This window comes from Poecile atricapillus, chromosome W (genome assembly GCF_030490865.1).
Source record: "Poecile atricapillus isolate bPoeAtr1 chromosome W, bPoeAtr1.hap1, whole genome shotgun sequence".
Classification (NCBI taxonomy): domain Eukaryota; kingdom Metazoa; phylum Chordata; class Aves; order Passeriformes; family Paridae; genus Poecile; species Poecile atricapillus.
The window spans coordinates 52,304,996-52,317,269 of NC_081288.1; the positions used below are offsets into that span (position 1 = coordinate 52,304,996).

The following is a 12,274-nucleotide window of genomic DNA, read 5'->3' on the forward strand; positions in this document are numbered from 1 at the left end:
ATTGCACTGTTCATAGAAAGCTGGGACATATTGGGGAAGCAGAAAAACTTCACAGTACTCTGAAAGCTTCCCAAAACTATTTTAATTTTAAATGTATCTTTACCATTTCAATTGGTATAGTCTATTTATTTCAACAGTTTCTAGTAAGGTCACATAAATAAGATGTTGTCATCTTCATGATGTTAACCAAAGCCTAAACTTCTTTGCTTAAAATACTACTTAAGGAACATCAACACGAATTATATTTCCAGACTAGCTTCTTCAGTATTCGCCCTCAAAAATAGTAAATTCTACATTATTTTAGTTTTCCTATTTGCTTTTGTTCTGTAATATTCTCTATGTGGTTTTGACTAATTTGTATAGATTTCTTACTAAAATAACACAACACTTTGATTTTTCTGCATATTGTTGATCTTTAAAACTTAATACGACTTTCTTGTTTAATTTTCTGTAGGTTCACTATTATGAAGATGGTAATGTTCAGCTGGTGAGCCATAAAGACATACAAGATTCTCTAACAGTGTCTGTAAGTTACCTTTAAGGACCTCAGTGGGTATATTGAAGTGACTTTTTAATTTAAAAATAGAAGAAAGTTTTAAAAAATCTCAGAAGTTTGTTCTTCTAAATGTATGGAAATTAATGTTCAAATTTACAGTTATTTTATATTTAATATTTACTACTTCTACCTAACATGTAGCTAATGTTAAAAAAAAAAAGTAAAAATAAAAATTAATGTATCCTTGCATGTGGCTTATATAAGCTACATTAACTTTGATTTTAAAGCTTTAATTAGCTTGCTGTCAGTCTTCCTGGACTTAGGTTGTATTTAAACTTTGGTCTGCAGAATGACCTATAGAATTATTTTTTTAATATGAAGGAGGTTTGAGTTAAAACAACTGACTTTAGTAGAACAGTCTCTAGGAGATTGTCTCCTTTGCTTACTGGAAAAAGACCAGTATGCTAAAGCAGTAAACAAATGGTACCAACTGAGAAGCAGTGGTGGGTATTCTCCATTTTCTCTGTCTGTAACTGGTGCTGTCAGTCTTGTTCTGTACAAAAAGCTCTTTCAGAGATTGTTCAACCTGAGAATCATACCACACTTCTTATTTAAAGCATCATTTTTTCCAACTTGCCATATGGATTATTTTAGTAAGGAGGAGCAAACAATAGAAATAAAAATTGTTTGGAAATAGTACCAAATCTTGTATCTTTTAAGGATTGATAATGTTCCACCATGAACAGCTACTATTTCTGAAATAATGTCTGTAATGGCATTTATAAGAGACAAGATTTTCTGTTGGAGTGTTTTCTAATAAAATTTAAGACAGTGCGGTTAAGCTGGCAAAGAGAAATTGTAAAAGTGAACAGTAGAAGTATTTTAATGATAACGACTAGCAGTGGCCAATTTGGCTCAATAGCTCAATTCATCAATAAAGAACATTGTTTGTTAATATAAAGCAAGGCTTGTTGGCTTTTCAGTTGCAATAGCACCATAAAAAATGGAGGAATGTGGTGCCAACTGATAACACTTCTGGAGATGTAGATATAAAATTACTTCTAACTCCCCGGAGCAAAGGGATCTATTTAGTCTTTCATTCAAATAAAAGAATTTTTATTTAACCAGAGAAGGTTATCTGGATGCAATTCTTCTGTCAATAGGTTTTGCTTCACTTAATGTTGGGAAGAGACTTAATCCTGTTTTGCAATTCAGTAAAGCAGCAGCAGACCAATAAGTAGGAAAATATCTTTTACATAACTTATCTAAAACAAAAGCAGGGATGCTGCTGGTTACCAATTTTTAACCTTGGCTGTGAGCTTCATAGAGGACAGAGGCTTCTATAAGGCCTCTTATATAAGAGGTTAGAACTTCTTAAATAAGAAGTTCTTATTTCACACAGAAGAAATGGTAGATAGCTTAAAAGGAGCCTCAATGATTGCTCTTTTTTGTTGTTTGTCAGAGAACCCATTTTAAAACCATTAACAGGCACAACAGAAATAAAGGAAGAGTTCTCTTGTTGCTAGAGCTGTGAATAATTTTGCTGAAGATTATTTTCTTATCCCTTGTTTTCCTCTGAGACAAATAAAACCTCATACCTCAGAATTTTTCCTTTCATTAGCAGAGCCTTTGAAAGCATTTCCTCAGTTCACTGAAAAGTCAAAACCTTTTCATTTGTTCGTTTGTTCATCTGCTTGCTCTCTGCCTGCTCCAGCATGGTCTCCTGCAGTGTCCAAGAGCACTTTCACAGCTGTTAGGTGCAGTTTTACTGAAACTTCAAACCAGTTATGGAAGCTGTCAGAGTTTTCTCCAAGTCTTTTCCTTTGCAGAAATGAGGGATTACATGGGACAAGAACACTCCTAAATTTCAACAGCTTTTGCAAAAGCACTCTTAAGAATGTCTCCAATGCTAATTGGAAGTTTCGAAATTCATGAACCCTCGCTTCCTGCTGGAAACTTCTTTTAAGCACTTCAGCAAATACACCTCCAGATTGACTGATTGGGGATGTTTTATTTTTAATAAACCACGCACTTGCATCTCTATCCAGTTTCTTTTCTGGCCACATCCTTATCACTCATGATGAAATTTGCACCCTTATTTTTGCAAGATGTATTTCGGGATGATTGTGGAATACCAGATGTATAAAGTCTAGTGTTTTCCTCAGCTTAGTCTCCAGATTCAGGATGTTTAGTGGTAAACAAATCTATTTTGGTTTCTTGGTTATAATCTGCTATAGCTTCTGGGTTAGCTGATGTTCTTGAAGTTTTTTTTTTTAATTTGTACTGGAAATGTAGCATAGATAATGTTGTTATCCATTCCTTGCATGTATGTATTCAGAGACTTGGGTGGGCATTTTTAATTATTCCTTTTTTTCATTTTTCATTGTTTCATTTTCATTTTTCCAAATGCTGATCTGTATGTCTTTTTATCATGCCATAGAATTCTTAATCAAAATATGCCTCATGGCATTCTTTTGCTTGTTACAGTTTGATTTTATTTTTCTAACATCATTGTCATCATATGGGATATGCCTTTTGGATGAATGTTCAGTTTTGGTTTAGCCACTGAATGGTCAAGTGTTCTCACCAAGTCTACCTGACTCATAACTAATAGGTTAGAGAATTATACTGTATGTGAGACCTAAATCAAATGCTTTTTTTCCTAGAATGAAGCCCAGACAGCAAAGGAATTTATAAAAATCGTAGAGGCTGCAGAAAATGAGTATCAGGTATGTTGAAAGAAATACTGTATTCTCACCCATATTTCTAGCATTAACATATACTTAACCAAAGCTCGTGTTCTATAACCAACAAGATAAGGCAGTTCCATATGAAAAGATTGCATGCTGCTAACTGTGTCTTGCCTTTTCATACCTGGTGATTGTGCTCACCTGTCTAACATTACAAGAGAAGTAATTTTCTGAGAGTGGAAGAGTTCCTTGCATGATTAAGGATCAGCAATTCTGATGTCATAAAGCATTAATGCATTCCATAAGTGAAATTTCTTGTACAGATTCTGTTCAAAGGCTACTCTGTTAGACAGCTTGGCTAAAAATGACTAGCAAATAGGCATTACTTCTTTCAATTACTCATTTCAAAGTTAGAAAAGTGTAACTGCTCTAGATGCATTCTGCAGAAGTGGACATATGTTCATTCAGGCCAAGTATCTATAGTATGCATTATGTTCAAGTTCAAATGATGTTGTGGACTGACTTTAGCATCCCCACAGGATAAACAGTGGAAGACTTTTCTGTCTGGAATTTATGATGTATGAGCTAACTGATCAGCATTTTATTCATGCTGCTGATTAACCACACTGTGGTTTGCTGAAAAACCTTGGTTATGACCAGGTTTATTACATGTGTCATTAATTTTCTTCACGTAGTCTCAATCTATATCTAGCAGCTTTCCTTCATTAAGTATTATTTCAATTAAGCATGGTGTTATGTTTAGGAAGTAGCAGGCCACTGAGTCACGGAATGTTTTTGTGGCATCCTAGTTCTGTTCTTGACATGTCTGTTTTGTGTGACTTTGTGTTTGACAGACTGCTATCAGTGAGAACTATCAGACTATGTCGGACACTACTTTCAAGGCCTTACGTCGACAGTTGCCAGTTACCCGCACCAAGATTGACTGGAACAAGATCCTTAGCTATAAGATTGGAAAAGAGATGCAGAATGCTTAAACTGAACATTGCATGACTGGATCATTTTAGTGTCCTTGTATACAAATAAAAATTATTACAAAAAATATTTGGAACTGTCAAATCACCCAGTCAGCATGGGCTTTTGCCATTGAAAATCACTGTAAGTAGTTTGGTTAGAGCACAAAGCTTAGCTAATTGACTTCTTTTTTTTTTCCTTCCTTTCAGAGGGTTGCAACTTCACTATAGCTGAATATCTTCCTTTAGAGTTTCTGTTGTACCTTTATTTTTTTATAATGAAGAGACCATGCCTTTAGTTTTCAATTACACATTAAGAACAGTTGGAAAAAATATTTTTGCATATGATAACCCTTTCTCTTGCTTTCATGTGAAATAGACAACTTGCAAAATTTGCTGGATTCATTGTGGAGATGAGTAACATGCATTTCTAGGTCAAGGTCAACATGGAGTTAGCCATAGGTGCTGTTTTTGAAATCATCTGTCCTTTCATTGTATGTAAAATTGGGAAAAGCATTTTCTGTATCATTGAAACCTAGAAGACATACTTGCTCGCCCCATGGTAGCTAATTCCTTTTTTTAAAGAAAAGGACAAAGTCTAATGCTGTTTTAAGATTTTGAAGTGAAATAAAAGTACTTACTCCAGAAATGCATTTAATGCTTTGTTCTGACAATTATGAGCTGAAACTCCATCTGCCCTCCAGGTTTTTTTTATCATAAAGCTATAACTGTATTATAACAAGGCATATTGTAATATATATAATCCTGTACTCATTGCTATGTCTGTTTATTTTTTCTTGGATTGAAATGTACTAAAATTCAATGTGACATTAAAATGCAAATTTTCTATTTATTTGAGTATCAGATTGCTTCCTGATATACCCTATTTTTGGTGTTTATAAATATTTTTAAAATTCTGCTTAAAACAGACACAAACTTGTGTACTTAGGGATTGTAATATCATTATTGCTTTCATCTGCATTTAAAAAAAATCTGCATATGGAAGTCTGCTTAAAACAGGTGTATTTTAGCTTCATATTGACTACAGAGGATAGAAGAAATTCCAAGACCAGAAATCAATACATTTGTGCAGAGAATTCTTTCCCTGTTATATCTCATTTTGAAAATGGATGTCAAATATCTAAAAACACAGACTTCATTATAAATGTGGTGTAACACTTCCATGAAATGCATAGATTTCATTTTTAATTGGATAAAAGCTTGTTTTACAATATGCTACCTACTTATATGCTCATGATGGAAAATTAAACAGGTGTTTTATTTTTTAGAAGGCAGGTGTTTATGTACACTCCTAAACCAGTAAAGCTTACACAAATGTTTTATATCTTTGTTTACAGCATGATCTAATTACCTGAAACTTTCAAGTTACAGCATAGCAAGAGAGTCTTGACTTGTACTGAGTATAAAAATGTACATATGAAGTAGTTTGTTGTTTGAATTTGAATAGCAATACCCCAGTATTCTGTTCTTCAGTGCTCTCTTATACAGAGGTATAGAAGTTCTTGAAACTGCTGCTACTTTACAGTACTAAACTGTATAGTAGAAGAGTGGGATTTGTTCTACCACAGTCTTCCTGGATAGTTGCCCTCTCAATTGCCTTTGCAGTTCAGCTCCTGAACTATGTTGTTCTTTTCAAATTAGCTCATAAAATCTGCTTGTGAGCTAATAACAAATGCTGAGTCACTGTCAAGTCAGTCTGTCAGTCTTAACTAAGATCTAAATACAAACCCTACTGAAGAATTTCTTCCAACATATTTAAGAACAAAGTAAAAAAAGGCAGTGAATAGGCAGGGGAATTGTTAATGGGCATCAATGGTGCAAATAACTTCTCTAGCTGTTTAGAATGTTGCAAATGACCAGAATCAGCACTGACTAAAAGTCAGAATGCTATTTTTCTTACCTGAAATAAAGAGCTAGTTTTAAATATATTCCTAATAAAGAGGTATTTTACTGTGAAGTACTCTATTACTGTATTTCCCTCTCTGTTTGTTCAGTCCTATGATAGTCTTAATTTCTTATCTTGAAAGAATTGCTTCCTTCAAGTTCAGTTCTACCAGCTGGATAACATAAGTAGATCTGTATTACTTATGTTTTATCTAGTGTTAATTTTTAGTCTGTGAGACAACTTTACACCTTGAATATCAAATTTATTAAGTTATAGCTTCAATAAAGCCATTTATAAGTAAATCAGCTATTCTGTTACTTTTTCAAAATGGTGTGCTGTATCATATTTAGGGGTAATGACTCCCCAGATGAAGCTGAGCTATCAGCTGAGGTACATGGCACATTTGGAGTTCTTGATTTCTAGCAAAGTTTTGGGCATCACATGCACTTTTTTTTTTGTTTCTATCCCTACCACTTCTAAATTTTAGAGCTTGCTTGGTAGGCTTTCGGGTATTTTCTGTAGGTAAAGCACTTTCTCTGAGAAATTTTGCTGTGGCAATTGTCTTAATGTGAACTATTATTTGTTTATATTCTATTTTTAAATATAAAGACAAGCTTTGTATTGTTCAATCTTGATGTAATAGACATTATGGCTTGTAAAATGGACTTGTAAAATGCTTGTGTTTTTGAAGTGTATTACATCTTATGTATCTTAGTGCCCCTTTATATGAAGGAATTTTTAAATTCTGTAAGCAGCTGTTCTTTGTGAACCTCTGCAACAGGAGCGGCAGTTCGGCTTTCAGGTTCTCCCGAGCAGCCCCTTTTTATATGTCTGTCTTAAAATTCATACTGTGGGTAAAATGAAACTTTAAAATCATTGTAATTTTCATTACATGGCTATGCTGCTTACCCCTCTATATGCTGATAACAGTTCTGCCATCTGGTTCCTGGGAACAGTGCAACACAGTTCATTAGGAGATGGTGACTCAGCCAGGGTTAAAAGCATTGTGAGGCTGAACATCCTAAGAGATATGTTCTCTTTAGGGGATGTCTTCAGCTGCATCTGTGGCAGCAATGTGGTTTGTGCAGTTTGGAAATCCCTCTCATTCCCACATCCCACAGACTGGTTTGGCTGTCAAAGCTGTTTTGGTGCTCTTGAGTTCATTTCCTTTTGGAGAACTCAGAACTGGGACCTGGGCTCTGAGTGTGCACCAGATGCCCTCCAGCTCTGAATGGTGACCCAAATCCATACCAGTGGTTTCTTTCTGGCAGCTTGAAACCACCTACCTATGTGTTGAGGGTGTCTGGAGCTTCAGACAAAACTGGGCCTTCACATTTCCAGACTGTAAATACTGTACGTATAGAAGTTTCATCAACTGTTCAATTCTGTGGATTTCATTCCTATCATATTGAATTACTTGCTGACACAGACATAGCTTCTGCTGCATTTGTTGACTGGAAAGACTGAAACTGTTCTTCATCTGATGCAACTGTAAACTAGGTTTAGATTAAACTTAGTTTGTTCATAACCTTGAAGTGTCAATTTTTGTGTGACATTGTCAACTCTGAACTCTTTCTTTTTAAGGGGAAAATTGGCATCAGATCTTATCTAAAAAGGTCATTTTTTTCTTTTACAGCTAAGAAAAAGGAACTGTGAATAGGCACTTTATTCCTTCTGTGAAAATGAATGTTTAATACTTGCTAGGTTCTCATTAGCAATATTTTCCTCTGCTACTGTGACTTACTTACCTGTAACAGGTATTGCTCAGCATGATGTCAGCCATGTGTTCATCAGAAAAAAGGGGCAGAATGATAATCATTGTCTTAAAGGATACATTTAGACTGCTGTGCATCTTTTCTTTGCTTATCAATAAAGTTGTGCAGGGGCAAATCTATCATGTTTGTTCCTCTTCAGTCAAGAGGAGCATGTAGGGTCTTCTTTGCCTGACTAGCTGCAGTTTGAAATAATGTCAGATCAGAAACAACTTCAAGCTTATGGGTTGTAAATACACCTGCTTAAAGCAGGTATGTTGTAGTTGGTTGGATGGTTTGGGAGGATACTACCATATGCCAATAATGATTTGTAGTAATTTCATGTTTGCCTTTAAATGTGCTTAATTATTTTCAGTTTCAAGTGTACAGTGAGTACAGCTGTTTTAAGCATCAGTGAAAGAAATGAGAGTGCTTCCTTTAATAAGTAGCTTCCCAGTATGCAGCTCAGTTTGAGTTACCGTTTAAGATAATTTCAGAATCTACTTAAAAATAGTAGTATAGAAGGAAGGCTGAGCTGCAGCTTTGCCATTGCAAGTACCAAACAAGCAGTGTTCTGAAAAAGTGTTCAGAAAAATATGCGCACTATCTCTTTCTTAGGAAGTAAAAGTGCCCCCAGAGGCCTTGTTCAGTTACAGTGCAGCAGTGTGCTTGTGGTGTATCTGGAACCTAAGGTACTTTCTTCAAGCACAGAGATCTGAGTTTTAGTCCCCTGAGGTAAGGAAGGGATCCAGCTTCCCTGGAGCAAATGTACTAAATAACTGGCTAAAAGAAAATGAGGCTATCTCCTCTTTTGCAGGTGAAGTGTTTATGAACCTAATTGAAAATTACAGCCACAAGCTCTTGAGTGCAGGAAAAATACATGTCTTTCATTCTCTTAGGCTGCTGTGGATTGAAAGTGTTTCTTTGTGTCTGCTTGAGCAGCCTCCTTGCCTGGTGTGCTGGGTTTCTTGGGTGGTGGGTGGTGGTGTTGCATCTGTTGCAGAGGCTGGGTACTAAAATTTAGATGCCCAAAGGCAAAAACATTGAAATTGTTGCTTTTCTGTGGAGGTGCCAGAAGATAGAACTGTGCAGTAAGGGGCCCACAGATAAGCCCTGGGATTTGGAATGCTCTCATGGAGTGCTGTCATGCTGCCTTTTCCCAGGTGAGGCTGCACATCCAGTTGTAACACAAGATGTGTCAGTAAGATGATAAAAGGTAGAAGGCTGCGATCAATTATGATTTTCTGTAAGGAAGAAAGGTGCCATGTGTTTCCATTCAGCCACAGTTCCTGCTCAGCCTGTGACAGGGAGCCTGATGCTGCAGCTCCAAGGAAAGGGGCAGTTCAATTAAAGTTGCACTCCAGGAGCACAGGTTTGATGGAGGCTGGCACAGCACTTGTAGCCAAATCTGCATTGTACAGTGCCTATGAGCTGCAGCCTCTGCTATCCACTTCTCTGGGCACATGTGCTGCAAGTGTGGATTGAGCTGTTCTCCCTGTCCTGGCACAGTCTGTCTTAACCCAGGCACAACTAAGGCTGCTGTCCCAAATCCCCTGGTGCCCTTCTGTCAATAACCTGCTATTTGGACAGTGACCTGGGTCCAATCATGCAGTAAGAACTTCCACATAATTTGGAAATTAGGGAAACAGACTTGGAAAAGAAGCAAGGTAATTACTAAATAAATCAATATTCAAAATAGGAACAGATTTTAAAAATATATACATTTTCAAGTTTGCTGTGACACGGTTAATATCTGCATGCACACCGGAGTAGAAATTGGAGCTTTCAGGAGTCATTAGCAGTTTTAAACTAAGTAGCAGGAACAAAAATCTGCTTTATTCTTTCCTTTTATGTGACAGGTGATTGTCAAACCAGCTTTCAGATGCTGTAAAGCTGGTAAGCTTTGCAAGTCTGTAACTTCACTGTAACAACTGAAACAATAGGTAGCAAAAACTTAGCCAAAAGGCAGTTTTGATTACAGATTCCAAAGCTGAATATTCAGTTGGATGGTTTCTGAAAAACAGTGGTGTGAGAAATCCTTCGATGGAATGCAAAAGCTTATCTTGATTTTTTTTTTCCAGAGTGTGACACCATCAGCTGCATCTTGACTGTATGTGGCAGGACAGGCTCGTCTGCTCTGAAATAAATTGCTAAAGATGATCCTTCCTCTCCAAGTTCTTGTAGGTTTTGGTATTACTAGTATTAAGGTAGATAGTAGGAAAAGATAAATCAACCATCTACCAGATCTTGACCTTTTTGATATTAGCTGTGGACACAAAGAAAGGCTTTTTTCCATTCTTTTTGCAACATAGTTTATGTATTTGAAGAGCATCTCCAGACTAGCTGTTCGATTAAAGATTGAATACTGCAACTCCAATTTCTACACGAAATCCAATACTCGTAAGTAATTTCCTTACATCCTGCTTTTTGGTTTCTGCTTATTCTGAAATGCTTGTTTTTCCCTGCATATTGTTCATTTCAGCCCTGATGATACTGCAGGCTATCATGATGGTAAGCTGGTACTTGGATTTCCTTTTGCTAGAATCTGATCTTGATTGCAATAATATTCTCTAATATTATTTTCATCAGCTATTAGGAATTTTTATAATAATGCTAAATAAAGGAGATAAAACCAACCAATCAGACACTTCTAGGTATTTGTATCTGATGTTATCCTTCTCTACTGACAAAGCAGGTACTGGGAGTGTACAAAAAATGAGACCATCTTAATAATGTATCTTAATAATGTGGACCAGTCAGCACATGAATTCTGAACTGAGAGCATCTTGGAATGAAAAGATGGGCTGCTTTGGACTTTTCCAGGGCAATGAACTGAATCCCTGTTATCTAGGATATTGTCCCAACAACAGGCAACTTGTTTTTCAGTAGGTACTGATGTCAGTTAAAACTGGGGAGTCGAAATGCACCACCCTGTTTTGTGCTAGGAAGCACTTAATATGCTGCTTTCCTACCTTTTTTCTACGGAAAGGAACAGGAATCAATGATCAGTCAGCTGACAAGCTCTGAGGTGCATCTCATCTGGTGGAAACTGGATGGTAGCTGTTGTAACATCCATGCAAGCACATTCTGTATGTCTCAATGTATAGGACAGCTCTCCTCCACCAATTGGCCAGAATTACTTCTGGAGTATCAGAAAAGTGTGAATCATTCAAGAGCCTGTTTAAAGTTCCTGTAGGCGTGTGCTGAGTATGAAAGGCTCTTCAGCTGTCCTTGGTGCCAGGAGCTGGCTCAATTACAAAAGGCTAGACCTGAGTGATGCTAAGAAAATAAATGCCATATGCTCATGAAGAATTGAAGTGCTGCTCCTGTTCCAAGGCTTTGCTGCAAGGAAATGGTTTCTGCATGACTGATTCTCTGGGTGTAGCAAAATCTGTTAATCAGTAATTAGTGTGTGTCTTTTCCCAGTTCATTACTAAGCTTCTTGAGCCATCATCTTCCCTTTAAGAGCTTGTCTACCTCTCCTTAGCTCTTTCAGCTAGAAACAGTGTGTCTTGCAGTCCTACCAGCAGTTGATATGGTCCGAGTTATTCCATCTGAATGCAAATGAAGAAGGGGGGAGTGTGCCAGTATATAAATTCCCAAGGAATAAATCCAGCCACCCTTCACCCTCTTGGTAAGGTCCTTTTGGATATAGTGAAGTTGCTACCCAGGTTGTAGCTGCTGACAGAGAGTGGTAACCCAGTGCCTGGTGTCAAAACAGGTGATGACAACAATGAGAAACAGGACAGTAGCAGATGCAATCTGGGGAATCTCACGATCAAGGATTATTGTTCTAGAAATCATGAAAGCTACCAACAAATTAACACCCAGTAAAAGAGGTTTCCAGGTTATCTGTAACAGTGGGTTTTCAATGCAGCTGATGGGTTTGCTCCAACCATGTGGCAGACCTGTGGTGGAGATCACCACAGAAGGTGAGCAGCAACCATTACTATATCCTTTTCTCAGAATCCTAGTTTTTTGAAGTAAGGAAAAGCCCCTTCAGTACAGCTATTTGTGCCTTGCCAGCAAGGTTAGGAAATGCTGAGTGGAATAGAACAGAAGTGTATGGTGAAGCTCCCTGCTTGCCTGCCAGGGTTTTCATCTTGTTACTCTTCCCTGCTGCCATGCAGAGCAACTGATTCAGTCAGCAACACGAAGACCAAGTGGCTTCTTTACCTGCACTGATGGTGTCTAAACAGAAAGTGAAGTGAGCCAAGACTGGAGTCAAACATAAATCAGCATCCCTCAAATGATCAGATGTGTGTTTGTCAGGAACCGAAACAGGAACCAAAAAATTTCTGATGGAACAACCAAGAGGAAGATACACCATTAAAACCAATTAGCCAGAGCAAACTTGGGATTGCCTGTAGAAGAGGCATTCCTAAGGATTTCCAATCTCAAGTGCAGAAGATAAAAGTGTAAAATAGAAAAGATAAAGACTTGGGGAATAGTCTGTATCT

At 37.1% G+C, this 12,274-nt stretch overlaps 1 protein-coding gene and 1 long non-coding RNA gene across 3 annotated transcripts in view; both read left to right on the forward strand.

Moving 5' to 3' along the window:
* LOC131591868 (F-actin-capping protein subunit alpha-2) overlaps nt 1-5,010 on the forward strand; it is a 29,590-nt gene extending 24,580 nt beyond the window's left edge. For both annotated transcript variants that reach the window (XM_058862974.1, XM_058862972.1), the window contains 3 exons: nt 455-526; nt 3,163-3,225; nt 4,041-5,010. In XM_058862974.1, coding sequence (XP_058718957.1) covers nt 455-526; nt 3,163-3,225; nt 4,041-4,181 — 276 coding nt within the window. In that variant the 3' untranslated portion in view covers nt 4,182-5,010. The remainder of the gene's footprint in view (nt 1-454; nt 527-3,162; nt 3,226-4,040) is intronic.
* A 3,699-nt stretch (nt 5,011-8,709) lies between these two features.
* LOC131591948 (uncharacterized) lies at nt 8,710-10,214 on the forward strand. The gene is made up of 3 exons (XR_009280491.1): nt 8,710-8,977; nt 9,896-9,994; nt 10,127-10,214. It is a non-coding gene; the product is annotated as an uncharacterized LOC131591948 (long non-coding RNA).
* Nucleotides 10,215-12,274: the final 2,060 nt, after the last annotated feature.